The 27,643-nt window shown below is 36.8% G+C and overlaps 7 protein-coding genes across 7 annotated transcripts; 3 read left to right on the top strand and 4 right to left on the bottom strand.

Annotated features, from left to right (window-relative positions):
* Nucleotides 1-1,270: 1,270 nt before the first annotated feature.
* LOC118268204 (ATP synthase subunit beta, mitochondrial) lies at nt 1,271-3,049 on the bottom strand. The gene has a single exon (XM_035582580.2). The coding sequence runs from the start codon at nt 2,929-2,931 to the stop codon at nt 1,384-1,386; it is 1,548 nt and encodes a 515-aa protein (XP_035438473.1). The 5' UTR covers nt 2,932-3,049; the 3' UTR covers nt 1,271-1,383.
* Nucleotides 3,050-3,505: 456 nt separating this feature from the next.
* LOC118268209 (ubiquinol-cytochrome-c reductase complex assembly factor 1) lies at nt 3,506-5,504 on the top strand. The gene is made up of 5 exons (XM_035582587.2): nt 3,506-3,674; nt 3,842-4,009; nt 4,328-4,606; nt 4,864-5,058; nt 5,356-5,504. Exons 1-5 carry the CDS (start codon nt 3,648-3,650, stop codon nt 5,434-5,436), a joined length of 750 nt encoding a protein of 249 aa, XP_035438480.2. The 5' UTR covers nt 3,506-3,647; the 3' UTR covers nt 5,437-5,504.
* A 95-nt stretch (nt 5,505-5,599) lies between these two features.
* LOC118268210 (sphingomyelin phosphodiesterase) lies at nt 5,600-13,743 on the bottom strand. Its single transcript, XM_035582588.2, has 10 exons — nt 13,576-13,743; nt 13,347-13,489; nt 11,940-12,098; nt 11,694-11,852; nt 11,033-11,428; nt 10,576-10,751; nt 8,378-8,572; nt 7,901-8,071; nt 6,930-7,107; nt 5,600-6,230 (listed from the first exon to the last, which is right to left on the bottom strand). The coding sequence occupies exons 1-10, from the start codon at nt 13,637-13,639 to the stop codon at nt 5,898-5,900; spliced, it is 1,974 nt and encodes a 657-aa protein (XP_035438481.2). The 5' UTR covers nt 13,640-13,743; the 3' UTR covers nt 5,600-5,897.
* Nucleotides 13,744-14,771: 1,028 nt separating this feature from the next.
* Nucleotides 14,772-20,184, bottom strand: LOC118268211 (60S ribosomal export protein NMD3). Its single transcript, XM_050706411.1, has 9 exons — nt 19,988-20,184; nt 19,621-19,755; nt 19,271-19,421; nt 18,616-18,859; nt 18,143-18,436; nt 17,598-17,707; nt 16,905-17,062; nt 16,414-16,596; nt 14,772-15,031 (listed from the first exon to the last, which is right to left on the bottom strand). Exons 1-9 carry the CDS (start codon nt 20,035-20,037, stop codon nt 14,845-14,847), a joined length of 1,512 nt encoding a protein of 503 aa, XP_050562368.1. The 5' UTR covers nt 20,038-20,184; the 3' UTR covers nt 14,772-14,844.
* A 395-nt stretch (nt 20,185-20,579) lies between these two features.
* Nucleotides 20,580-22,398, top strand: LOC118268182 (ATP synthase subunit beta, mitochondrial). Its single transcript, XM_035582535.2, has one exon. The coding sequence runs from the start codon at nt 20,726-20,728 to the stop codon at nt 22,265-22,267; it is 1,542 nt and encodes a 513-aa protein (XP_035438428.1). The 5' UTR covers nt 20,580-20,725; the 3' UTR covers nt 22,268-22,398.
* A 2,309-nt stretch (nt 22,399-24,707) lies between these two features.
* Nucleotides 24,708-26,276, bottom strand: LOC118268265 (60S ribosomal protein L24-like). Its single transcript, XM_035582683.2, has 5 exons — nt 26,187-26,276; nt 25,986-26,061; nt 25,659-25,744; nt 25,052-25,213; nt 24,708-24,882 (listed from the first exon to the last, which is right to left on the bottom strand). Exons 1-5 carry the CDS (start codon nt 26,189-26,191, stop codon nt 24,744-24,746), a joined length of 468 nt encoding a protein of 155 aa, XP_035438576.1. The 5' UTR covers nt 26,192-26,276; the 3' UTR covers nt 24,708-24,743.
* Nucleotides 26,277-26,452: 176 nt separating this feature from the next.
* LOC118268266 (protein MIX23) lies at nt 26,453-27,401 on the top strand. Its single transcript, XM_035582684.2, has 3 exons — nt 26,453-26,621; nt 26,742-27,014; nt 27,209-27,401. The coding sequence occupies exons 1-3, from the start codon at nt 26,580-26,582 to the stop codon at nt 27,314-27,316; spliced, it is 423 nt and encodes a 140-aa protein (XP_035438577.1). The 5' UTR covers nt 26,453-26,579; the 3' UTR covers nt 27,317-27,401.
* Nucleotides 27,402-27,643: the final 242 nt, after the last annotated feature.

The following is a 27,643-nucleotide window of genomic DNA, read 5'->3' as shown; positions in this document are numbered from 1 at the left end:
AATCATAAAACATTTACTGGTTCTAATGAACCAGTAGGTAAGTCACACTCCCTCACGTCTAAGATAAGAGTAAGTACTGCTCACGTCTCTTCCAGGATGAGGAGAGTCAATTGATGATTTAGGTGGCGAATAACTTAAAGATAGGAGGAATACGTTGCAAGATTTTGATATTTGCTGTGATCCCAAACAGACTGAAAGCTACATAAATAATTAAAACTTATGCAACCCAGTGTTTTAATTTACAAAAACAAGACTAATTTCAATATGTTCATAGTTTAGGTTAAAGTTGCCCCTATAGTTGGTACTTACTTATCTAGGTAATTATTTGGTATATCATTATCAGTATAAACATTGGGAAACAGAATGTACCTACTTATACCATGTACTTCGTATGCCCTTACTACAGGCTAGGTTAGGAAAATATCCTACTGTAAATCATTGCGGTCATTGATGCCTGCATTTTTATCTATTTGAAAGTTTTTCTAAGTTATATCCTTGTTATGTATTGTACCACACTTCGGAAAATACATGCATTATGTAAATTAGGTAGTTGCATAACCAAATCTGTATAACTATATCATCGCCGTTTACTATATTTTTGTAAATAAATTAGGTGCCTCTTATAATCACCGTTTCTCTCTAAATAACATACGGAAAAGCAAAACAGCAATGATAAAATAATATTTTCATTGTTATTGTAATCAGCTGATACACATAACCTCAAAAGTTAGGTCAGGTGAAAAAATATTCTCTCACAACTGTAAAATTAGAATTCTATTCTAATTTAACCTACTTCTATAGGTACTCTATCTAGTTCTAAAGAAGTTTTGCATTTCAGACCTAGCTATGGGTCAAGATTTTTTTTCAGCAGGAGTTCGAAGGCAATTCGGCTGGTAACCACTATTTTCGTGACTAGGATATTCTAGCAGTGTCAAATTGGGTTTGTTGGTCAAGGTTCGGGATCAATGCACGAGTAAGTTATTAAATTATTAGTTAGTACGGAGTCTAAATTTGTTGGCTACCAATTTCACTAGGTCTGTATTATAAGAGACTCATAACTGATGGAAAGCGACTGAATATTTATTACCTCTACCCATCACTATCTATCCTTTCGGGAAATCAAGAGCTTTATGTCTCTTATTCAATGATGATTATCAGTAGTATAAAATAAGTTATGCACTGTGGCACTATTTGAGTAGAGCAGTCCTCTGGCTCAAAAGTATGTAAGTAAATAAAAGGGTGTATTTTAGGGGTATGAATAAAAATGCTATTTAGTTTTCACTAAGTTTATTTAGAAATAACATAACTCCCGCACACGCATTCGTGTCAACATTTGATTAAGGATTCTTGCAGGGTACTCTGTTAACAACAAGTTGCAATCATTTACGACTTGGCTAGGGTTTCGGCCTTAGCAACAACTTCCTCAATAGGTCCAACCATGTAGAATGCTACTTCAGGTAGGTGATCATACTCGCCCTGCAGGATTTTAGAGAAGCCCTTGATGGTTTCCTCAAGGGGCACCAGTTTGCCAGCATGTCCAGTGAACACCTCAGCAACCTGGAAAGGCTGGGACAAGAACCTCTGGATCTTACGGGCGCGAGCGACAGTCAGCTTGTCTTCCTCAGACAACTCATCCATACCCAGGATAGCGATGATGTCCTGGAGTGACTTGTAGTCCTGAAGGATCTTCTGGACACCACGAGCCACATTGTAGTGCTCAGCACCAATAATGTTGGGGTCCATGATACGGGAAGTAGAGTCGAGAGGGTCCACAGCGGGGTAGATACCCAGCTCAGCAATAGCACGGGACAGTACAGTGGTGGCATCCAAGTGAGCGAAGGTGGTGGCAGGGGCAGGGTCAGTCAAGTCATCAGCGGGCACGTAGATAGCCTGCACGGAGGTGATGGATCCCTTCTTGGTGGTGGTAATACGTTCCTGCATGGTACCCATGTCGGTGGCCAGGGTTGGTTGGTAACCTACGGCAGAGGGGATACGACCCAGCAGGGCAGACACCTCAGAACCAGCCTGGGTGAAACGGAAAATGTTGTCAATGAACAGCAGCACATCCTGACCTTCCTGATCACGGAAGTATTCAGCCACGGTCAGACCAGTCAGAGCGACACGGGCACGCGCGCCAGGGGGCTCGTTCATCTGACCGTACACAAGCGCTACCTTGGAGGTCTTGTCCTTCAGGGAGATTACTCCGGACTCAATCATCTCATGGTACAAGTCGTTGCCCTCACGGGTACGCTCACCGACTCCAGCGAACACAGAGTAACCACCGTGCGCCTTGGCGACGTTGTTGATCAGCTCCATGATAAGTACAGTCTTACCGACTCCGGCACCTCCGAACAGACCGATCTTACCTCCCTTGGCGTAGGGGGCGAGCAGGTCGACGACCTTGATGCCAGTGACCAGAATCTCCTGCTGCACGGACATGTCCACGAACTCGGGCGCCTCAGCGTGGATAGCGGCAGTCTTGTCAGTGGGGATGGGGCCACGCTCGTCGATGGGCTCTCCGATTACGTTGATGATGCGGCCGAGGGTCTCAGCGCCCACGGGGATACGAATGGGCGAGCCGCAGTCGAGGACGGGCTGGCCACGGACCAGACCCTCGGTACCGTCCATAGCGATGGTACGGACGGTGTTCTCTCCCAAGTGCTGCGCCACCTCCAGCACAAGCCGGGGTTGACGGTTTTGTACTTCGAGGGCATTTAGAATGGGTGGTAGGTTGTCTTCGAACTGTACGTCCACGACGGCACCAATGACAGCCACTACCTTACCTTGGCCTTTGCCTGCAGCGGCTTTTGCATAATCCCTTTTGTTGATGGCAGATACCGTTGCGATTTTGCCACATTCTGTTAAGGTTTTTTCAGCTACCGACTTTACGGCTAAAAGGCCGCTACCAACCCGACTTACTGCCCCCAACATTTTCGATTATTTAATGCACTTGGGCGAAGAATCGGCGCCCACCGTAAATTATGTAACCTTAAAAAATACTATAGACACGGAATCTCAAAACGTGAACTTATTGAACGGGCTAGTGTTGTCATTAATTACATTACACTTTAGTCTATGAGACTTGTTTTTAAATTTTATTTTAATAATACAAGTTGAATTAAAGAAATAGATTCAAGTTATAATATAACATTGCAAAATCTATAGTTCCTAATATATCCTATATTCAACAATAGTTTTGAAATATAATCAAATTAGATTTTATTCCAGTGTCTTTTTACATTCCAATAAGTTTGAAACAGGACTGATCTTAAATCGAATTTGAGTTTGCTTCATTCTTATAGTGTATTTAAGCAAAATAAATTACATGTTATTTATTATTTTATTCATTAATCGAGACCAATTTTATTAAGACTTGAGAATCATTTTGTATTAGAATATTTTGCCCCGCACCGTGGTCAAGCTCTAGTACATAGGTTTGGCTTGGCTATAGGTATATCCATAGACTATACACATGAGATGTCTTACTGTCAGACAGTCTCTGTCACTGTCAGGTGTCATTGTCATTCTTGACATCTATCTGCTGAGATTCGGTACTTCAGCTTCAGCTGTAAAAAAATAGGAAAATGAAATAATATCCAAGTGGAAAGTGAATTTATTGTATATCTGTAATATATAAATAAAACGGCATGTTCCGAACACGTACTATAACTCGTGTAGGTTGAATTGATGTTTATAAATGTAGTGAATAAGACATACATTACTATACCCAAATATTTTCACATTTTGAAGAGTTAAATGTTCACCTGTAACCTAATAATTTAACACTGAATATTATTTTGACGACAAGAATGCAATGAAACTAATAAAAATATAATTGCAGGCATTATGGCATCAGCAAACTCAAATAAGAACACATTATGCAAGACCATGCGCTAGCATCTTGCATATTAGCAAACCAAATACAAGAAATTTGAACACTGTAACTGTAGAAGATAGCTATGTTAAAAAATTCATGAATGCTGTCGGATGGATGGACCAATCTAGGACAGTAAGTACTTAATTTGTTTAATATTTCCTTAGTCTTTTAGGTTTTTGTTAAGCCGATGAAGTATAAAAAAGTGGAAAATCACACACTATGAAAACGAACATTTGCTTCTGCCTGGAACACGTTCACAAGCGATATCGGAAGATCAATAATAAAGAAAAATTGCTATCCACAATGATGTATACAAATTGACTAAATATTTTTAAATTTAATTTTGACCAGTCAGGTGTCTTGCTGGTAAATGTTTACAAGTAATTTTTTAAATCCTCAATTAAGTATATTGTTAATATAAAACTAATTACTGAATCTTGTTTTTTCCAGCGTTTAAAATTGACAGGATATTTCTTATATGAATGTATACCAGAAAATGTATCTTATGCTGAATGGTTTGAGAGCCTAGAATTGCCTGATACTTTTGCTTCATGGTTTGTTATTACTGAGTTACATGTTTGGATGCTTATGGTGCGTTATATGGCTGAGGACATCCTATTACCTGTCAATGAAAAGAAAAAATACATAAAAGGAGATGGACATTTTGTAAGGAATTGTATTATTGAGGCTCTGTGGGCCGATGTTGCCAACAAAATAAAACTTTTGGAGGTAATTTTTATCTTTGTTTATTAGCAACTATGAATCTTATAAGGAATATGAATTAAGATAAATATTCCCTTCACTCTGATCTCTGATAGCAATAAATAATGTTTACTATAGAATAATAGAAAGCATTTAATTATTTCTATTCTGTACAATTATTGCAAATAAAATTTTAATGGCAGCCTTAAAGCAAAACACATGTAAATGAGTTTAATTGAATTTTTATTAACCATTTTTTCATTAATCCTTTTTATTCTCCTCAGGGTGCCAATCCAGCAATAGCAAGAAAGCAAGTATCAGAATTGTCAGAACAGTTCCAAGCTTCCTTGGTAGCTTATGATGAAGGACTGAGTGATGACAAAATACTGGCTGCAGCCATTTGGAGAAGATTCTACTCATTATCTGATGATGTCAAAGCGGAACACATTGAGAGGCTTGTTAAGTTTATAAGGCATCAGGTAAATAAATCTTGTATTGATTTCCATTGTTTGTTTTGGCATATGATACTCTAACAGTAAGGTTCCCAGTAAAAACTTAGAATTTAAATAATCGTAAATGGTTATTGTACCACTATGGGCAATCAAACCTGTGTCCCACTACTCAACTGGCTATCTTGCGCCTCAAAGAAGTTAGTCAATTGGTTATGTGGTCATTTTGTTGAGAGGTCTTCTTATTTAAACCACATCTGCAATGCTGACCACAAATGTCACATTAAAAAAAACAAACTACTTTATATTTTGCTCTTTCAATTCCAGGTTGCAGAATTAGACAAGATACCAAGTGAAGATTTAAGGTCAAAACCGAAGATATCCTGGCTAAGTATATTAGACCACTAATGTTATTTATTACGTAGATGTATAGAACATTTAAGTTATGTAATGAAATAAATCATTTGTTGTTTGCACTTTAACTATTTTATTAAAACAATGTGTACATAAATTGAGTTGAACTGTTGAACATGTGATTTTAATTTGTGTAGGTTTAAATGAAAAGATAATGTATAGACAAAAAAATCTTTATTTTAAAATAGTTCAAAAAGTAGGGCTCTATTATATCATTTATTTCAGTAACATTTATATTCTTATTCTCTGTTTCTTGTTCTATTTCTTAGTTTTGTGAACACCCTGAACATAACAGCTTACAGTAATAGTGTTGGAGGGTTCCGGATAATAACATCTCATTTAGATTAGTTTAAACCGATATAGGTCGGTATCAGTTTGTTCGTTTTCTGCTTAGGTATCGCCTCGAAATATCGAGAAAATTACTAAAAAATACATTTATTTCTAAATAATATGGCTTATGCAAAGAACAGGTTTCTTATTTCGTCACACTTCTGCCTCTGCCACAATACAGTGACAACTGTTTTACAAAGGTTGTCAATTTTACACCAGTCATTGCAACTTGACCAGCGAACGTCGTTGACTTTGGAATAGAAAGCTGCATACTTGTCCAGTAAATGTTTTTCTCCTGTGACCATTCTGTGGACTAAGTTGTCCATAGAAACGGCGGAGAGATCGGGAAGTCCAAATGTGTTTTTCATATCGTAGAGCTGGAACCAATGAGGTGGTCGGTCCGGTGTGAGATTGGCTTCTGTTAGGTTGTACACGTAGTTCACTATACTGTCTGGGAGCTGTGAACAGAGAGAAAAAGAAAATAACTATCATTAGTACCTATCTAATGCCTTTTGCGCTTAGGTGAAGGGACTGGCCTTCATGGTAAATATATAGATCTGTACATCAATTAAGGTATCAGTAAGGTTCTCAGTAAAACTTGGTACTTCAGTAATCGTAAGGCCCGGATCGTACGTCTCGCACGCATCGTACGCACCGCACGCAACGGATTTCAGTTTGTCTTATATAGAAACTCATACAACTGCGGTCACTGTCAAGTCAAGTCAAGTCAAAGCATTTATTTCAATTAATCCTAAATTAGGCACTTTTGAAACGTCAAATTGAATTGTCCGTCAGTCTGACTGATCCGCATCGTACGCATCGCATGTAGGCATTGCTGAGGATGCGATGTGTAGGTAGGTACGATGCGGACGCGTACCTTAATGGTGCGTTTACATTAGGTCGGTCGTAGGTCGGTCACCGAAGGCGGCGGCCGAATTCGGTTTAACAGACACCGAATTAATACGGCCAAACCGAATACGGTCAAACGAATACCTGTTTATATTAGTTGGTGACCGAATAATACGGCCTGCAGCCGAACCGACTAATGTAAATGCGCCATTAGATTGCTTTATAATAAGAACTAAAAGTGTGTATCAATTATCAAACCAATCTGACTGAAGAAGGGTAATTTAGTAATTAATTTGTAGAATACTTACGTAAGTTTTACTGTCAAAATCAATAATTTTGTAGTTGAGATTGTAGAAAGTGAACGCGGTAGTGCTGCCGGCTCCCCACGCCACGTTGATAGGGCTACCATCTGTTAGACTGTAGAATATCTTGAACTCGTCCGAGTGAGTGTGTCCATTGAATTCAGCAGCTATTGTTTTTGAGAATCTGAAAATAAAAGACGGTAGTTTTTATCCCAACAATCATGTTATTCAAGATTAGACATTGCGTTGATGTAGCGTACATCACACAAACAATTATTTCGTGCGGGAATCGAACCCGCAATACGTCGCACAGTAGGTACCCTACGCTGTCCATGTTACCTAGACGTTGCGCTAATTCACAGTCATCTTTATTTAATAATTAGTTTCAACGGTACAGTGACTAGAAGACTTCGAATAGGACATACCTAACGCATCACTAACGCCATCTGAGTTATGCAAAAAAATAATTCGCAGCAAATTGACTACCAGAACACTTAATGTCTAGTCTTAAAATTACTAGCGTACATATTTTGTTCCTATAAATACCGATACAACATAATAAATTAGAGAGTGCAATTATTGCTACACAGTGACTAACATTAGAGAAAGGAATCGCCAACAGCTTTATTGTAAACACAATAAAACGTGCTAAACCTAACTAAGTGAATCTTTTCTCGTCGCGCTCCAACTTCAACAACATCTCTGCAAGTATACGCACCGTACACTTGACCTTATTGACTTTGGACTCATCAAGTCCACCCTTTGTCTGTAAATCTTTCACGCAACGTACCAATTAGCAGATAAAAATAATAAATAACAACGGAAAATCAGATCATTATCTCCGGTACTTTTTTACTGTCGACGATTAATTAATATTGTTTATTACTTTAATCTTTACTAATTAAATTGTTATTGATATGTGTGCATATTTACAGGAATTGTTATATCATTGCACTGATTGTTATCGATGAAATTACCTGTTAACAATCTTGTTGTATTCTCTTGTCCATGTTTGCGTAAGATCGCTTACTCCTGCTGGTATATGTGCTAAGATGTGAACCTTCTCTCCAGCCTTTTCGGCTTTGTATAATTCTTCAACCAACCAATCCAAATGTTTTTTCGCGTCTAATGGGTCATAAACTAGCCACCTGAAAAAAATAAATAAAAATAAAGTCTCACTATTACAGACTAATTCTTAAAAAAGGACATATGATTTTTTTTTTATTTAAGCATTTTAGGGCTTTGTTTCTCAGAGACAACACCACTAGATTTGTGTGATCATCATTTACACATGTGTCTCATTCCTCAGCATCTACTTCTTATGGTATATGTGGCCCTTGATTGCATTGAAGCACTTTTTATTCCTTGGCTATACATAATACGGTCATTACCTATACCGACCTTTTTTTGACAAAAATACCTAATTCAAAGCTCCGTAATGCAAAGATACTCACCAATTATATTTGTAGGCAATGTTGTTATTCATAGCAATAACCCGAAGCCCTGGTCTGACCAGCATGGAATATTCTCCACGCGCCCGTACAGTTTCTTTTGCGTCCTCAGTCAGATAGAAATCCCATTTTTTCGTAAGAGCGTCGTACAACCAAGTTGTGTTTATTTTGTCACCAATCACATACGATGGGGCGAATCTGTAAGAAGTAACATCTTTTTTATGGTGTAAACCGGTAAACTTGCCGATGGATCACCTAATGGTAAGCAATCGCCGCCTCTCATGGACACCGGAAACATCAGAGGCGTTAAACAAATGCGTTGTCAGCCTTTTGGGAATTAGGTATTTAAGGGTGTTTGGGTATCGCGGATTAGAAATATTGTGAAGGGGGTAAATGGGCCTTGTTTTACGTCTGATCCGGCCCATTCGTCCCGAAGCATGGCTCTACGAATACTTTTATGCAATTAATCAATAGGTTAATGATTTGCATCACCATTAACCGTAAGCACGTGCTTAATTTGATATCATAAGGAAAATCCTCTTTTCTTTCAAAGTCAAAGTCAAAGTCAAAGCATTTATTTCAATTAATCCTAAATAAGGCACTTTTGAAACGTCAAATTGAATTGTCCGTCAGTCTGTCTGTCAGTGAAGCTAGGCGCTCGTTCCAAAGTGTAGCTTCGAATGAAGAAGAACGAGCAAGAAACTCCATCGTTACTCTTTTAAAAAGAAGTTTTTTACAATTTCTCTGATACACTATTTATCTATTGTATATATATGTAGGAACAATGTAACTACAATACGTCAAAACTAACGGGACAATAAAACCAATTTGTAAAGAAAATAAAATAGCGGGTTATTTCAAACATAGTGCCCACATATGTACACTTACAATTTTGAAATAATGCTTCTATACAAATAATAATAATATATAATTTAATCTTTCACATAAAAAAAATATATCTGCTTGATGCCACAGGATCCCTAGACTGCATTGGAATAAATTAATACTTTAAGTTAACGTGTAACTAGTGATCGTATTTGAGCATTGTCTAGTGTGTGAGCGAGTGTCCAGTGGAGCCGGACCAACATGCTGCCACGCATTTTTATCCTCAATATAATCTGACAGTTTATAATATGCCTGTTTACACAGTTCACGCTTTATACAAGATTTAAATTTTTTCTCGTTCAGATTCAGTATGGTAGTTGGTAGTTTATTATAACATTTAACACAAAAACCCATGAAGGATTTCTGCACTTTGGACAATCGGAATTGCGGTATAGCCAACTTATTTTTACCTCTCGTATTAAAATTGTGTCTGTCGCTTCTTTTTCAAACAATTGTAGATTTTTTCTTACGTACATAATATTTTCGTAAATGAATTGAGAAGGCACTGTAAGAATATTTATAGTTTCTCTCAAAGATTCACGACGGGGCAAGTTATATATTGCTCGAATAGCTCGCTTTTGCAAAATAAAAATTGATTCTACATCCGCGGCCCGACCCCACAGCAAAATGCCGTAAGACATTATGCTGTGGAAATAGCTAAAATAAACAAGCCTTGCTGTATTTACATCCGTTAGCTGCCTAATTTGTCTGACTGCATAAGCAGCGGAGCTTAGTCTCCCCGAAAGTGCTTTTATGTGGGGCCCCCATTGTAATCTGTCATCTAGTGTGATACCCAAAAATATAGTCTCCTTAACAAATTCCAACTTTTGTCCGTTCAAAGCAACATAACATTCGTTATTTTGTACGTTTGGCAAGCAAAATTTAATACATTTGGTTTTTTTCTCATTAAGCGCCAAGTTATTAATAGTAAACCAATTATAGACTTGAAGAATGGAGCTGTTTACGTCGTCAAAATTATTCATACGTCGACCTATCTTAAAAATCAATGATGTATCATCTGCAAACAGTACCATTTTTGGTTCATTTTCGAATATGAGTGGCAAATCGTTAATGTAGACTAAAAAAAGAAAAGGACCCAATATTGAACCCTGAGGAACGCCCATTTTTATCTCAGACCCTTGTGAATTAACCCCGTTTATATGAACTTTCTTCTTTCTTTCTTTTCCTTTACTTTGATAAACTATCTACTTAAGTATTTTTTTTTAATTATATCTATTGCGTATTTATTTCTTACATCCTATTGATAATTTTAGATACTGAGTTCATATGTACTGGTTTAGCAACGCAATACTCACTGGTTCGTCGGTTGAGATTCATGATTTCCAATAACTGGGAAGACTGGTACATTATCTCCAAAATTAGACCTGATTTTGTCGATGACATGTCGGTTACTATCGTCAATCAATTCATATGTGGTCTCCCACACTCCGTGGTCAATTGTATCACCGATGTAATATACTGCGTCAATGTTCTGAAATGTTATCAGTCGTATCAGTAAGGATTATTAGTAGTTAATAGTTGTTTTAGCACTATCATTCTTTACAGTGGAAATAATGTTAATTTCATCATCTAAATTAAGCAATTTTTGCGTTATCGAGTAACAAATATACTAGAAAATAATATCTCCAAAATTATGAAAACAGCGGGCGAGGTCATTACAGCTAGTTTATAAAGCCCTATTCCAGTTCGGGAGGTTCTGGTTTCTTCAAACACCCGATGACGTCTTACTTAAGAAAATATAAAAAGAATTACCGTGTGAGACTCTGTAATAGTATCGATAACATTATCGAATGCCCAAATTGGCGTATCACAGTCTCTATAGTCTCCCCAATAACCGGCAGGTTCTTGATTTCTTGGCGCCAAAGTCCTAGTTTGTATCGATCTCCTCAACTGACGTAGCTCAGGAACTACGCTTAAATCTATTTTAATTTCATCATTATCGTCTTTAACGCTCTGATCAATTAAATTTTCTTCTGCGATGGATCGTTTTAACGGGTAAATATATCGGTGAGCTGGTGATTGTCCCACTCTGCAACAAACTGGTTGGTCGCAGTTGGCAACTCCGTTGGCTTCATACAATGGGTCAATATGGGCATCGGTTATAACAGCTATTCTAAGTGGTCTTGTATCAGCGATAGGGTCTGGTTGCTACAAATATAAATCATTATATTAGAGATGCGCAAACCACTGAATGAAGAAGTGATGTCATTGCATGTTGTGCTGACTAATATTGGGTACATTTTACGGATTTTACCACCACCTTAAACATCACACATGATGTCTTTTTGTAAATTAGGTAAGTAGCGAATGCTCGAGTGTAGGTATCAATGTATAAATCTTATAAGTGTTTATAGGTATATCTGACTATCCGTTATAAAATCCTAAATTAAATATTATATTCAAAATATGTTACCTGGGTTTCTGGCATCGGTTCAGGCAGATCAACTTCCCACTCGAACCTCGGATCGTCAATTTTACAGAAGTTAGGATTGCCAGCATTTTGCAAAACGAGTCCACAAAACGCTCTCGGTGTGGCCTCAGGTACTGTTTCGATTATGTGTATTAATATTGGCTAAAAAATAAATGGTAATCATCAAATCAGTCTAGAAAAAAATTATAAAAAATATTCGATATAAGTAGGTATGCCACAAGTTCTTACCACATTAAGTTCTATAGCTCCTTTGCAGATAACATAAGATTGAATACCCAAAGAAGTACAGAGGTTCGTTATAACTTGTGTAGCTTGTTCAGATTGGTTGTTGTGTACGTATTCAAATACTGTACTAAACGCCGCTCGGCAAAATGCACAATCCAGTGACTGCAAACATAAGGTACTATTTATTACAAAAATAAGCACACGTAAATTAAAATTGGTTATTGAAATTAGTTATGTCAGAATGACCGACCGCTACGGCGTTTTGCAGGTTTGATTTCCGCATGTGCCTATATGCTCTTGCTCAGTCTAGGTGAACTGTATCATGCACTAAATAAATTATTTATTTAATCCATAGCTGTGTACAGAATTAAATGTTCAATCTGTAAAAGCGCGACAGAAGAGAAGATCCTAGTGTTAGGAAATGTTATGTTTCTTAGACATTGGTACATCCACTAAAATAGTTTAATCAGTTATTTTCCTTTAGGTATATTTTAAATTGTTAATAAGCCAATAAGTATTAAGGTTAGATTAGATATGTGAAGAGGATACGGGGTTTTTAATACTAATTACCTATTATTAATTAAACATGATAAAGTTATTGAAAGATGAGTAAGTATTGAGTAATAGATACAAGTACCGCGTATTTGAATAAATCATATTTAACTAATGGTCAAATACTCAAATGTCTCTCAATTTTAAGACGCTCCCAAGAATAGTTCTGTCCCTACAAATTTTATGTATATGAGAGAGATAGCACGATATGTAAGTACAACTTAAAATTGAGTAGTATTTCAGTACTTGCTTGGACGTCAGCAAAACTCAAATTTATAAAAATGGTAGGTAGGCATGATAAGAGGGATAGTAAATCGACCGGATAGAAGAATATACAGGTATGTACCTACGTATAATTCACAAATGGCCTATCATGGGTATTGTTGTACCTATGTGTATAACTAAGTTGTAGTTTTTTTCTTCTTTTCCTTCTTAATTCGTTTTTGGGGACTGCCTCGTTGGTCGAGTGGTCGCAAGTGCGACTGCCGGGCAAGGGGTCTCGGGTTCGATTCCCGGGGCGGGCAAAGTATTGCTGGACTTTTTTCGGTTATTTGAAAATTTCTCAGTAGTAGCACGGAGTCTGGAACTGTGCCCAGTATATGGCAATAGGCTCACCCCCTATTACATGGGACTTATAACACAAATGGTGAAGTAGTAACACGGCACAAGGGTAATGGCAAAGGCCTACCCATTCGGGGATAAAAGGCGTGACATTGCGTGTGTGTTGTTTCGTTTTTGAGACGACGCGACACTTTAGCAGTTCCTCAACTCCTCATACAAGAGTTCAAAGACTTTATAATCTGTTCAACTCTTGTGCATTATAATAGGACATAGGATAATATCTTGGATATTACTTACCATTCTACTGCTCCGTTCATTTTCGTTTTGTTTAGTTAAATAATCTTGGCGCCGGAACAACTCCATCAAATCATCCACTTTTTGAGATTCTAATTCGGTCAATTCATTCCTTACTCTCTTCCTAAACAATTCTTCTATTTCATCTAAAACACGAACATTTAATTAAACACTTTCTTTATGTTACACTTATAATTATTTATTTATTATTATGTATATTTTGACACCATACCTATAGACAACTGTGTTGCTAAGGACGACGTGAATAATGTTACTACAAATACTAGAACCCTCATCTTGCTTGCTTGATTGTACAACAATGAATGATAACCGAGTATTCCACCTTTATATAGATAAACGAGATATCGAGCACGTGCCACCAGCAATCGAAATTGTTGTCATTTTTCGAACATCAAAGTTTATTACATTAATGCGGGCTACCAGGCGTGGTTTTTCAATAGATAATGCAAGCATTTGTTTATTTATCAATATCCGTGAACTTGATCTGATTTTAGCGTGTTCAATGTTCGTAAGTATATGTCAAAAAGTTCTATACTTTAGTTGTGAACATAATCAGCCTCCCCATGTGTGGTTTTATTCAAACTCGAGCGTGGTTTGTACGCACACGCAACGTACCTATATACGTAAGCAGCGATAGAAAATCCGCTATCAATCATTATTATCTTAAATTCACGCCCTTAAAGTGTGTATTCTCAGTAGATTATGATAAGTGTGAACTAGAAAAAACTGACCAGGATTTTCGCATACCTTAGTAATTAGTTTTTTTCTTGCTTAATTTTATTTGGAAATCGAGTAATTCGGTAATGTGTTGTAGATATATTTTCGGAAGATCCTAAAAATAATAAATCCTAATATGACTTTAGGAAGGATTAAAATAGGACATCACGTCGTCTTCCAAAGTACGCAAACCACAACACATGTGCCAAACATTCACTAATTATAATGATGTGTTAATAACTATATTATCTTGATTACTGCTATCGTACATAATTATCATTTACAAAGGATTATCGCCTTCGTATTTTCGAAATACAAATTCCCTATGATAATATTCTATACAGCTGTCTCGAATCCGGACGACCCGGTGGAGCATAGAGCCGATGTACCCTGCATGGGCTGAGCACTCAGGGATCGGGTCGGTGACGGCGACCTCTCACGTCCGGCATTGGTTCAGGTCATGTTGCAGAGCGAGGGGATTGGGAAGCCGTCTCCTCTTTTTACAAAGCAGTCAAAGAGCGCGTGAGAGAACAGAGAACGAACCTCCTCATGCCTAGCCGTCGCGAGAGACACTCCGGGCGTCGGGGATGACGCGATGATCTCCGGCCACCATAAGTGCGGATCATTACCTGTGCGTACGCCGCGCCGTGTTCCGCACGCGCCTCAAATACGAAGAAATCAAACAGTATATAAAAATAAACATACTTTATTATATAAAAACAAGATCTTACGAATATATAATTTAAGTTACAATCCATTATTTTCAAACTTCGGTCATATCAACGTCTTCAATGACCATATCGTCTAACATTTCGGCGAGAGTGATGCGAGGCAGTGACGGATCAATCTCGTCAGTGTCAACCGGTATTTTGTTCTCATCCTTGAATATATTAACGTTCTGTCTGAATGCTGGGTCTTCTTCTAAGTCATCCAAGAAATCATTGTAATCCCTGTGGTAAAAAAAAAAGTATAATTAGTTTTTGTTCCTATGATATTATAAATGAGAGTTTGTAAAGATGTGGCCAGCAGGTCAACCTCCTTTATATCAAAGTTAGATTTTAACTTTATTGTTTTGGTATAAAGTCGAAAATCCAATGAAAAATAATTACACATTGTATGCGCTTACGCAAAAACAACTGAAATGGTCTGAACGAAATTTGCTACAGAGATAGACTATAGTCTAAAATCTACACAATCTATCTTCAACAGGAAAAATATATTTAGTATTTATACTAAACACATAAATTAAAATATATTTAGATGAATGGTTTAATACCTAAATCTTATTGGCCATCGCATAATTATTGCGATTGCATCAGTTATCGATAGGATTTTTCACACGTACACAATTGATTGCTTTTTACAAAGAAAAAATACCTAATACATGTTTTAAGATTAACCTCAAACTTTCTTTTGCTCAATTAATTGAGTAATGTTTTAAAAACTTGGAAGATCGAATAATATAATTTGTTTGTTCGTAAAAACAAGTATTGCAATAGATTAACAACATTTTTATTATCATTCCATTATATACTTTCCACTTCAAAAGAAAATGTGGGGTAACCATGACGAAACATTTATGACAGGATTATGTCAAGGGCCCACTTATGGTAGATAATGTTTACTCAGAGGAAGCAAATAAGTATGTGATAAGAAAGAGAAAGATAATAATGATTATCGATAAGCTTCGGATAGAACTAAGCCATTCGAGGTTTGGAATATTATATTAATATTTAATTCCTACGTGAACGGAAAATTAGGAATTTCTGTTTTACAAAGTCGTGACAAAATTTTATTATATATAGCCAATATTAGATTCTTTGTTGCAAAATCTTATGTTTAGTCTAATTTAAACTTTATATGGCTATGGCTCAAATCGTTTTGATCATTGAAGCGTATTTGTGTTACGTGATTACGTCGGATATCAAGATAAGCGCGCCTCTATTCAATGGAAATGATCACATTAGAAATTGTTGTTATGAACTTGAAACTTTAAAATGGGACTAATGGTAGTTGTATGATATGCGTGGATTATTTATAGAATTTTACACATCATAGAAAAAGCTTGTTAATCACGTCCTTCATTCCCCGTGGGTTTAGGCAAAAGTGCATTTTAGAATTACTTGTAAAATCCGCTTTTTGTCATCAAATTTGTGTCCGGAGATAGTTAGGACACCTGGAGAGCGATACTTAACTACTTTTTTACTAGACCACGCGGCCCTAGCCGCGAGCAAAAAGCTAGTTATATTATGTCTTCTCATGTATGCTATTATTGGTAGAAACTTACTCAACAAGACATTTTTTACTCTTAAATACTTAAAAAAATACTCACTCATTGGTAGAGCTAAGTCCTTCATGTAGTTCTTCAGCCATGTGTTTGAGTTTCCATGCGCGTGCGCGCCTTCTAGCTGACTTCTCACCGTAAAACTTCTTCACCAGGAATACGTCAGGAATCACGCTGCGGTCCAATTTGTCAAAGTTCGCGTCGTTCACGTTTGAATCACCGATGTTGTAGCTAAAAGATAAAAAAAATATCATTAATAATGCAATTACAATAAAATTTATTGCGAACTAATAGCATGCCCCTGCTTCACACGAGTGTTAATTTAGAAGAACAGATAAAATTGTCTGTAGAAATTGGGGAGCCTACTTTTTATCCTATCCATTGGCAATAAAGCAGCTTGCAGCCTTGTTGATTAGTATAATAAAATTGTCTTAGATCTAGACAGAAATTGCTACAAGACAAATTCCGTGTTTAATTTACAGGAATTTGCAGTTCAGCATCCTCTTTCTAAAGTAGTAAGTATAAAAGAAATTCCTTACCCTAGAACCGTATCGCCAGGCTTCAAGATATGTCCTAGATGTGTTCTAGTGTGAACGGGGCTGACGTCTAAACCGAGTTCACTTGCCTTGACAACCCACACATCTGCTACCACATGTTTATTAGACACCATACCTTGGCCAGGGAATGATTTCTTCTCCTGTAAAGTTAGTAACAAATGTAAAGAAATGTGTACTAGATATTTTAACAAGGATTTGTCTGTACGAACATAAGATATTGCATTGTATTCTAGAACTAGATTTTATGGAAGATTTTAGGATACTAACTGCTTGAGGTAAAGGGAAAGCATTTGTTAAGCAGTGAACGATGATGAAATGCTTGACTGGTTGAGTGATCGCAAGCGTAATTTCCGAGCAAAGTCGGATTCAGTCAAAAATTATCAGCAGTACCACAGGTTGTGTATATGGCAATAAATTACCTCCTGCTTATCTTATGGGATTATATCTTGCAATGTAAACTGTAATATTTAGTTTTAAAGAATTTTCCAGCTATATAAATTTGACTGCACGGTTGGTGCGGTGGCTGAGAACCGGCGCAATGTGTAGTGGGTTCGACTCCCGCACGGAATATTTTTTTGTTGTTTCGGGTTTGGATGTCATGTGGACTCAGAAGAGAATATCCTAGGGTGGGGCAACGATTTTTTTTTAAATAATTTAAAAAAATATTTAACTTACATGTTCTTTCAATACATCAATGTCCATCACAATGTATTCTACTAGCTGTTTCGGGTTACAAATTGGTTGGAATGGGTTTCTCCAGTACACTGTAGCTGAGACATCACAAACTGAAAGAAAATACATTTCATTTTAAGGTTTATACTTTAAATATTATTGTTTTATTATTCTACTAGCTACTTCCGCGCGGTTTCACCCGCTCTGCTCGGCTCCTATTGGTCATAGCGTGATGTTTTATAGCCTATAACCTTCCTCGATAAATGCACTATTCAACACAAAAAGAATTATTCAAATCAAACAAACAAACAATCAAACAAACTCTTCAGCTTTATAATATTAGTATTAGTATAGATTGTTGAATTGTTAAATAAATTTTTGTCTGGCTAGGATATACAATACAAATTTTTAATTCAAATTAATCACAAAATACATCCCATTTACATAGAAATTCGACTGGCAACCCATCATACAGAAAACTGCTATACATCAACCAATTCTCATTCTACTAAGATATTCCTTAAAATTATCTAATCTTATCAAATTACCTTGACCAGTTCTGGCATCAATCAGATGTATAGTACTTGTCACTCTGTTCACCAAACAGATGGGTGAAATGGCACCAAGTTGTTGTGTTAACTTCTTCGGTAGGCACACAACACTGTCCTTGGACAGAGGCACAATCTCAATACTGAATGTGAACTTGTAGTTATAAATGTTACTGTGAATATCATGTGATATAAGCTTCTTGGAATGTTGGCATTTTATTGGCAGCACTGATTGTATGAAATCCACCATTTTGCGCGCATGACTCTCTGATGCATAGAAGAAGTCTAGTCCATCTGAAAATGTAATGTTTTAAAAATTAACTAAAGAAAGTAGTTTACACTTACACAAGCTTTAAAGCTTGTTATGTTGTGATTGATGGAATAAACTAAATTACTGTTAGAAATGTATGAATTTGAATTAAAATTTTCGAATTGTTATGTAAGAAATTGATCCTCACAGATCTTTCACTTACCATGTTTAGGTTTAATCCCAAGGGTATTTTCATGAGCCTTATGTTTCAAAATAAGCTGCTCTAAATAGTAGAAAGTCTTCCTGTTATTGGCGCGTTGCCTGACTTGTACTAGAGCGCGCCAGTAGTCCTGTGCTTCAGAACGGTGGCAGGCGTCACACATCTGGTGTTGTATTGTGAACTCTACAATAAAAGTCTGTTGAAGCACTGCTCCACCCATTACCTCTCCCTGGACAGTTAGTTTGACCTGTAAATTAATACAAATTCAGGTAAACATTAAGAAAAAGAAATTATAATATAATAAATATTAAATTATTATATAATAAATTATAATATAAACCCGAGAAGGAGAGACCTTCCAAACGGATATAATATAGTAACTAACTGCATGCCCCAGCTTCAGAGAAGTGCTTGATCCTTAATAAATTCTCAGTAAATATTTTTATAGAATTATACAAATCACACCAAACACAAACAAAAACAAAATAATTATGTAATTTAGTGTAGTCAAAAAAAAATGGAGTGCCCCAACAATCAATAAACAAAGTTTAAGTAATTTCGTATTGCACAATATTATATTATAAGATAATATTAAAACGAAACATTAGCAATACCTTTATTCTCTTAGAATAATATTAAAACGAAACATTAACAATACCTTTATTCTCTTAGAATGTGGCTCAGTCCATGCAAATCCAGCATCAATTAGCTTGACTCTGTTCAAGCCTTTCAGTTTTTTTAAGCATAGAGCAAGAAGCTCACGGGACTCCAGGGCAGCAACCACCCATTCTGCTGGTGGTTGTAGATACCTGAAACAGATAATCATGTCATTGAAACAAACCTTTAATAATGTTATTATTAGAACACATACAAAAGGAGTACTGATTATTAATAAGTAAAATAAAATTTTACACATATCACACAGGCTAATACAAAAATAGATAATATTCTGAACACTTCTGGCATTTCATGATTCTGCTGTATATGAAAAAATAAAACTTAGTTTACCTTTCACATCCTCGGCAGAAGAAAAGAGTTGCTTGTTTTGGTATGCCTTCTGAAATGTCTACGTTTGCCCGCAAACAGGCCACACACATGTTGGAAGGATTGGGCTCTATAGGCACAGCACATTGACAACATAATCTGAAAAATACAAATATTAAATAATAAATCTGGAGTACTACTACAGTGATCTTTTATCAAAACATGATTTGTTTGTAATTTCACAACTTTAAATCGTACGCAACGTTATCCTTAATGGTCCTGATGTTAGAATAGAGTAAAATTATTATTAATTATTACTTGGTAACTATAGCAAAATTTCACAATAATAATGTAACACTAAACACATTATTAAAGTAACCTCAAAACTTACATTCGTGCTCCGCTAAGAGCAATTTCGTTTTCAGGAGTAATGTATTCCATTTTTAAGTACCTACTTTTAGAAATGTTTTAAGAAATAATTAAATCTAAGTTAAATTATATTAAAATATTTTAAACGAACACGCTGTTAACTCGCGCAATTTCAATTTCCACTTGGATTCCCCGATCCACACACACAAAATAAAACTGTCAAAATTCATATACAATGTCATTGTCATAATTGTCATGAATGTCAACAACTGTCGCGGTGTATATAAAAAGGTTTTGTACTATATTTGAATCACGTTAATAATTTTTTTTCCAAAATTCTTAGTATTATTTACTATGTTGAAAATTAATTACAGATAACTTTTTACAATCAATTATCATTGGCATAAACGAAAGTATATTTCAGTGTTACTTGTAAGATTTAAGTTTTACTTTTAGGATTCTAGGCCATTATATTAAAAAAAATATAGCATTTATCCAAAATTAAAAGAATAATTATGAAAAAATTCTTTTATAAACTTATTTAAACCGAATAATACTTATACAAAACCGATAATTTATCAAGTTGAGAATTTGAGTAAAATGTTTTTTAATCTGTATGTCCGGATACGGCAGTGCCGTAATCACCTATCTTTCCGATTTCTGAACGTCGAATTGTTACGTAAAGAGTCCGGCCGAACCTCTTTCGTGACCTCTCCGACCATCTACTGTGCATTTATTCGATCGATTCTTCTAAACGAAAATGTTCTCTACCGTCTGCAGGGCCGGCCGTTTGGCCACAAGGACGGTAGTAAATAATAGTTCCGACAAGGCACCCCTAGTTGCAGCGCCCGTGGTGAACAAACGTGATTATGCGGCCAAAGCTGCAGCAGGCAAGGGACAAGGTAAGGTGGTAGCTGTTATTGGTGCCGTCGTGGACGTACAGTTCGAAGACAACCTACCACCCATTCTAAATGCCCTCGAAGTACAAAACCGTCAACCCCGGCTTGTGCTGGAGGTGGCGCAGCACTTGGGAGAGAACACCGTCCGTACCATCGCTATGGACGGTACCGAGGGTCTGGTCCGTGGCCAGCCCGTCCTCGACTGCGGCTCGCCCATTCGTATCCCCGTGGGCGCTGAGACCCTCGGCCGCATCATCAACGTAATCGGAGAGCCCATCGACGAGCGTGGCCCCATCCCCACTGACAAGACTGCCGCTATCCACGCTGAGGCGCCCGAGTTCGTGGACATGTCCGTGCAGCAGGAGATTCTGGTCACTGGCATCAAGGTCGTCGACCTGCTCGCCCCCTACGCCAAGGGAGGTAAGATCGGTCTGTTCGGAGGTGCCGGAGTCGGTAAGACTGTACTTATCATGGAGCTGATCAACAACGTCGCCAAGGCGCACGGTGGTTACTCTGTGTTCGCTGGAGTCGGTGAGCGTACCCGTGAGGGCAACGACTTGTACCATGAGATGATTGAGTCCGGAGTAATCTCCCTGAAGGACAAGACCTCCAAGGTAGCGCTTGTGTACGGTCAGATGAACGAGCCCCCTGGCGCGCGTGCCCGTGTCGCTCTGACTGGTCTGACCGTGGCTGAATACTTCCGTGACCAGGAAGGTCAGGATGTGCTGCTGTTCATTGACAACATTTTCCGTTTCACCCAGGCTGGTTCTGAGGTGTCTGCCCTGCTGGGTCGTATCCCCTCTGCCGTAGGTTACCAACCAACCCTGGCCACCGACATGGGTACCATGCAGGAACGTATTACCACCACCAAGAAGGGATCCATCACCTCCGTGCAGGCTATCTACGTGCCCGCTGATGACTTGACTGACCCTGCCCCTGCCACCACCTTCGCTCACTTGGACGCCACCACTGTACTGTCCCGTGCTATTGCTGAGCTGGGTATCTACCCCGCTGTGGACCCTCTCGACTCTACTTCCCGTATCATGGACCCCAACATTATTGGTGCTGAGCACTACAATGTGGCTCGTGGTGTCCAGAAGATCCTTCAGGACTACAAGTCACTCCAGGACATCATCGCTATCCTGGGTATGGATGAGTTGTCTGAGGAAGACAAGCTGACTGTCGCTCGCGCCCGTAAGATCCAGAGGTTCTTGTCCCAGCCTTTCCAGGTTGCTGAGGTGTTCACTGGACATGCTGGCAAACTGGTGCCCCTTGAGGAAACCATCAAGGGCTTCTCTAAAATCCTGCAGGGCGAGTATGATCACCTACCTGAAGTAGCATTCTACATGGTTGGACCTATTGAGGAAGTTGTTGCTAAGGCCGAAACCCTAGCCAAGTCGTAAATGAACTTAGTTTTTAGTATTTCCATTAATAACATAAGTGATTGCTTATGCATACAATAAATTATGTAAACAACAATCAGATATTGTAGATAAACATTCTATACCAGTAAAAAATAAAAATTTATAACTTATTCTTTTATTTCATTTTGAGTGTTACATAACTACTATCAGGATATTCATATTATTATGTACCTATCCCTAATATCCTATAACGAGAGACATTCTGCTAGGTACTTCAATCCGCAGGCGCAATATTCTGGTATCTCTGTCTCTAATTAGTTATGTACCCACTAAATAAAAAATTGCAAACACATTACCCTGATCGGTATCAGGCATCAAAAACACCTGTGCCAGTGTAATATGTCTAATTTGTGATGGTATCGGTACCAGATTTTTCAAAATCCTAATAATCTGATTTGGGATTGTGCCAATTTTTTATAACATCTTGACCCTGGCCGATAATTTTTTACATAACGATGACGTATGATGAACACTACTTAATTATGTAAAACTTACTAGGTTAAGGTATCTACTTGCATGAAGATAATTATTATGTAAGTATTTGATGGACAAGATCTAGATACCAATAAGTTCTAATTAGGTACTAACAACGTTGACAGCACGTACCTAACAATTATTAGCACTACCTAAATACCTACCTACTTTATTAGGCCATTGACTTTTCTCTCCTGCGGCGAGGTAAAGAGTATAACTTCTAGTGAGAGCGGGAGTGTCAGACTGTTACCTAAAAACCACCCCACAACTATCAGCAGTCTCGGCAGGGCATCAGCCCTACTGAGACTTTACTAGGTAGGCATTCGATGTGGACTCCAATCCTAGTCATACTTGATGCTAACGACAGACTGCACGGTTCCTGGACAAACGGCGGCCTGCCGCGAAACATATAGCGGATTCGATTCACGCATAGAGTAACTCTGTCGTTTCGAGTCTGGGTGTCATGTGTATGTGAACTTGTATGTTGTAAACGAACCCACGACACAGGAGAAAATCCCAATGTGGGGCAACGTTATTAAAGAAAAAAAGAAATGGTTATTTCTCACTCTGGTCTAACATACCAAAGATTAACAACTTGGCACAAGAGTCTTGGTACATCTACCATCTTCCCCAACAGACGCAGACGTCATCCAACAATATCCGAATCGCGCTCTTATTTCGGGATAATAAAAGATAGTATTTACATAAATTCCTCGACTTAGTATTTAGTAGATGTGGACTATATACAATTCTTACAGTAAAACCGGGTGAATAGAATATACAGAAGAGGGTTTAAGTATTTTATTTATTCACCCCATTGCTTTATATTATTATATGCACTAAGTTTTATGATATTCTTGCTTCATTATGTTGGGCTCTACTGGTTCATCTAGAACCAAAGAGTATTCTCCTAATAATTATAGGGGAACCCTCCACAACGAGGTCAGATTTCTTTTAGGACCTAGAATAACAGTATTATCCCTAATGCAAATACAAAAAAGGGGCGCTGCGAGATGGCGTGCCGTAAAACTGGGTAAATAAATATGAGTGAAGTGAATAGATCATAGATTTTTTTTCCAACATTTTTTCACCCCTCTTCTGATCTATTCACCCTGTTTTACCGTTACCCAACTGCCACATTGGCAAAATAATAGGGTCACCTTTGAGGTGTCTGCCTAAGCCGCCTTGCAGATTTGATCCGCCTTTGCCCTTCAGACACTACTAACAGGTTTATAAAAATAAATAATTCTTATATTTGTCAATCCTCTCCAGATAAATATCAAACCATCTTAGCATCTTTGTCACTTAGTCTATTCAGATCAGTGACACAGTAAAGGTATTTAGTGATGGTTAACTCGAGTACCTAACTCGAGTCAACTCGAGTTGGGCGTAACTCGATTCCACTCGAGTTGAATTCTCTCTGACTCGAGTTCGTAATTACGTAATTTTACTAATTATTAAACAATTATGAGCCTGTAAATGTACCTATGTACATACTTGCATCATAATGTTAGTCAGATTTTATTTTAAAAAGACTGCTATATAATTTCATAGTTTAATTGGTAGTAAATATTAGTTTTAATTAAAAATCGAGCCAAAAGTACTTAAATAAATGATTCGATTTCAAACAATAACTTTTTCTTTATTTAGTAGGCATAACTCTCCCGATACATTATAAATAAGTATGTAAAAAAATAAAGAATTGAAACATATAAAAATAAAATTTGCCTGTTCCAATTTTTTCAAGTATTTATGCCAAGTTGAGGGAATAATTTGGAAAAAGCTCAAAAAACATTTACTTGTCAATCCAGTTAACTCGAGTTACGTAATTCGAGTTCAACCCGAGTTACATGGATTTTAACTCGAGTTAAATCGAGTTTTGTTTTTCCCGAGTTGGCACATCACTAAAGGTATTTTCTGTAAGGTTACAAATAAAACGTAAAACTTTTGTGGCTTATAAAATCAGTATTTATTTAAGGTCTTATCGTTTTCCTCCAACCCTAGGGGCGGACTTTTGACTGACTTTAGCGGCCTTGGCTTTAGGTGCTGCCTTAGCCTTGGGTGCTGGTGCTGAGGCCTTCTTGGCGGCCTTTGTGGACTTCTTTTGTTCCTTGGCAGCCCTGAAAAAGTGCAAAGTTGTTTTTAAGTTTCTTTTTTTTACAGGATGTTTCTTAATATGTAACTTACAAATAGTGTTTACTAATTTTTTATTCAAGTTTATGTGTTCCATTAAAACAAATTTTCAATTCATCTCCTATTTTAGTGAAAAGCATATCAGCTGTAACTCACTTGATGGCCTGATCTCTTTGAGCCTTGCGCACTTCAGGTTTCATGTTACGCTTAGCCATGATGTCACTGAGTGAAGCGCCAACGATGGCACGCTGGTATTTCTGCGTCCTCCTTGTGCGCTTCTTGGTCTGCTCTTCTTCTTGACCCTTCTTGAACTTGCGCCTGAGAAAATTAATAATTACTTTAATTTTTGATGTAAGCAATCAAGTAAGATGTTATTTCTAACTAGAACAATTTAATAAATATGTATGTAATTATGGATCAATTTTAAAACAGTACAATATTTTAAATTGAGCAATTCAGTAACTCTAGATTTAATTACTAAAGCTAAACAAATACTAATATTTTGTACAATAGTTTTTTCTTTTTGAGAGCACAGGGTGTAGTGCTCGGGGAAATTCTTAGTTTTATTACAGATTCATTTAACAACAAATTCTTATTGTACAAATTAGTGTAGCTAACCTCAATAAAAAGAGGTTATGTTAGCAAAAACAAGACATAAGTTACGGCTTACTTTTAAGATATGACTAAAACAAAAGATTTATTCTAATCCTGTAAGTTTTAATTATTTAGTTCCAATGATGTATAATGAAAAACTTAATCTTACCTGTACAGCACAGTCCATGTCACTTTACGAGGATTCCTCCTCATCAAATGTGCAGCCTCACATTTTGAGTTCAAGAATGTGAAGGTCTGGAAATAGAAACAATAATAATGCTATAATTTCATGTTATTATAAATTGAGTAGCGAGTTTAATGTTATGGCAAGGGGTTGTCGAGAGTTTCACCATGTTTACATCGAAAATCATGTGATATTTTTAATAAGCCGGTAAATAACTAAGCAATATAAGTACTAGTCGATTCAGTGATAAATATAGAATGGTTAGGTACATCATTACTTGAACCAAATTGCAATAATAAGTGAAATAAATACCTTGCCGTCCACCTTAACCATGGTTTTGCCATGGCCAGGATAGATCTTGTATCCACTGTAGGCGCAAAGTCCGATCCTGAAAATCAATCACACACTATAATAAGCCATCACAGCACTTTCAGAATATATCACATAATTAACAAAATTGCAATAGATCATTCAGATAGTAAGAAATTAAATAAAAATTGGTTAAAAACGTACTTCATTTTGACTTGTCGAAATGAAAAGGAGAATCACATAGACAAACCAGAACCGACCACAGATAAAAATTGTTATTGTGTCTATGTCTGTTTGGACACCCAGGCAATTGGCATCCATTATCGTGAAATTCTGTTACCTATGTGATTTTCTAATTTTATACACATAATTTTTGGATAAGCAATTGAAATTAAAATTATAATTTAATATTTTCGCTCTGAAAATAATTGTAAATCAGAAATAAAAAATATATCGATATCGATGACAAAATTTCATTAACTGACAGATCAACTCTACTGCTCTAAATTATTTTTGTGACCTAACCTCAAAATATATCTTATTGAGCGAAAGTAACCAAAAAGTCCGAGAGATTACCAATAAATTTAAATCTCAAAAATGTTTAGTCAAATGAATTGCCCCGATTTTTTAGAATTTCAAGTAAGTTTTTGCCGAGAAATAGCTTCATCATCCATACTTCCCAGTTTAAATCCGTCATTAAACCGCCTATCTTAAATTTTCCAATCAGTTATTTATTAGACTATATTGTTTTACTTACAGGACATCCTGAAAAAAATGCGTGTCATGGACGATAAGATAGTTTACGCTCTTAATACTTCCATCCCGACAGAGTCATTCGCAAATAAAGTTGATGCTCACTCTGCTTGTGAAGATTTGTACTCTCAAATTCAAAAAGGGCACACGGACAGAGAAAATGTTATAAAAAATTGTATCTTAGTAACAGCAGAAACGGTAAAACAGCTAAAGGCGGTTAAAGATGAAAAACCGAACGACTTTGAAGTACTGAAAAACTTAAAAGCTGAACAGAAAAAGGTTTGATAACCCAGACATTAATTTTATCGTATAGCTGATATCTACCTACCTTTAATATGTAAAAGAAATATCATATTTAGTTAACAATTAAAACAAATTTATCATACATACTTACTTGATACTTATGTGTACATTTTTAATGTATTCCAATTTCTTTAGATAGTTTATATACTTGAAAATCTGTACTTTTTCAGCTGAGACTTTTGCAAACGGAACTTAGTGTGGAAGAAGTCATTAAAGAGAAGACAACAAAAGTGTTTACAGAGAAATGTAGAAGTTACTACAAACCCAACAACTTATGAAGACTGATGACCTGCATTTTACTTAACCTTGTTTTGGAATTTATAGTGTATATACGTATATAAATAGAACAATATAGACTGTTAACTTTCTTTCATTTCTTAAGCCCTGAGAGCATCAGAAATGTAGTCTGACCACACAATTTTACAAGTCAATTCACACAATTTTACAATATATTTTCATGATAATCAATGTTTAGACTATTTTTGTATTTCTTTGATAAGATAAATTCAAAAGATACTTTATTATCACCAGGCAAAAGCAGCTACAGCACAAAATGATTATGGGCAAATATTTGCTAACACTAAGAATGAGGTAAATAGGAATAA

Source organism: Spodoptera frugiperda, chromosome 29, assembly GCF_023101765.2.
Source record: "Spodoptera frugiperda isolate SF20-4 chromosome 29, AGI-APGP_CSIRO_Sfru_2.0, whole genome shotgun sequence".
In the NCBI taxonomy this organism is placed as follows: Eukaryota; Metazoa; Arthropoda; class Insecta; order Lepidoptera; family Noctuidae; genus Spodoptera; species Spodoptera frugiperda.
The sequence above is the reverse complement of the archived record's forward strand: the minus strand, read 5'-3'. Positions and strand labels throughout refer to the sequence as shown.

What these genes read in the sequence shown, in the direction of transcription:
- LOC118268204 (XM_035582580.2), bottom strand. Translation starts at nt 2,931, where the DNA reads ATGTTGGGGGCAGTAAGTCGGGTTGGTAGCGGCCTTTTAGCCGTAAAG.
- LOC118268209 (XM_035582587.2), top strand. Translation starts at nt 3,648, where the DNA reads ATGTTCCGAACACGTACTATAACTCGT. An exon ending in GGATGGACCAATCTAGGACA is followed by an intron (nt 4,010 to 4,327) that starts GTAAGTACTTAA and finishes TGTTTTTTCCAG; the next exon opens with CGTTTAAAATTGACAGGATA. An exon ending in TTAAGTTTATAAGGCATCAG is followed by an intron (nt 5,059 to 5,355) that starts GTAAATAAATCT and finishes TTTCAATTCCAG; the next exon opens with GTTGCAGAATTAGACAAGAT.
- LOC118268210 (XM_035582588.2), bottom strand. Translation starts at nt 13,639, where the DNA reads ATGAGGGTTCTAGTATTTGTAGTAACATTATTCACGTCGTCCTTAGCA. An exon ending in AACCGATGCCAGAAACCCAG is followed by an intron (nt 11,429 to 11,693) that starts GTAACATATTTT and finishes TTATATTTGTAG; the next exon opens with CAACCAGACCCTATCGCTGA. An exon ending in ATTTTGACAGTAAAACTTAC is followed by an intron (nt 6,231 to 6,929) that starts GTAAGTATTCTA and finishes CTCTGTTCACAG; the next exon opens with CTCCCAGACAGTATAGTGAA.
- LOC118268211 (XM_050706411.1), bottom strand. Translation starts at nt 20,037, where the DNA reads ATGGAATACATTACTCCTGAAAACGAAATTGCTCTTAGCGGAGCACGA. An exon ending in TGATGCCAGAACTGGTCAAG is followed by an intron (nt 17,708 to 18,142) that starts GTAATTTGATAA and finishes ATTTTCTTTCAG; the next exon opens with TTTGTGATGTCTCAGCTACA. An exon ending in CCTGGCGATACGGTTCTAGG is followed by an intron (nt 16,597 to 16,904) that starts GTAAGGAATTTC and finishes TTTATCTTTTAG; the next exon opens with CTACAACATCGGTGATTCAA.
- LOC118268182 (XM_035582535.2), top strand. Translation starts at nt 20,726, where the DNA reads ATGTTCTCTACCGTCTGCAGGGCCGGCCGTTTGGCCACAAGGACGGTA.
- LOC118268265 (XM_035582683.2), bottom strand. An exon ending in TGGTTAAGGTGGACGGCAAG is followed by an intron (nt 25,745 to 25,985) that starts GTATTTATTTCA and finishes TTCTATTTCCAG; the next exon opens with ACCTTCACATTCTTGAACTC. An exon ending in CAAAGAGATCAGGCCATCAA is followed by an intron (nt 24,883 to 25,051) that starts GTGAGTTACAGC and finishes GCACTTTTTCAG; the next exon opens with GGCTGCCAAGGAACAAAAGA.
- LOC118268266 (XM_035582684.2), top strand. Translation starts at nt 26,580, where the DNA reads ATGTTTAGTCAAATGAATTGCCCCGATTTTTTAGAATTTCAA. An exon ending in CCGATTTTTTAGAATTTCAA is followed by an intron (nt 26,622 to 26,741) that starts GTAAGTTTTTGC and finishes TTTTACTTACAG; the next exon opens with GACATCCTGAAAAAAATGCG. An exon ending in TAAAAGCTGAACAGAAAAAG is followed by an intron (nt 27,015 to 27,208) that starts GTTTGATAACCC and finishes GTACTTTTTCAG; the next exon opens with CTGAGACTTTTGCAAACGGA.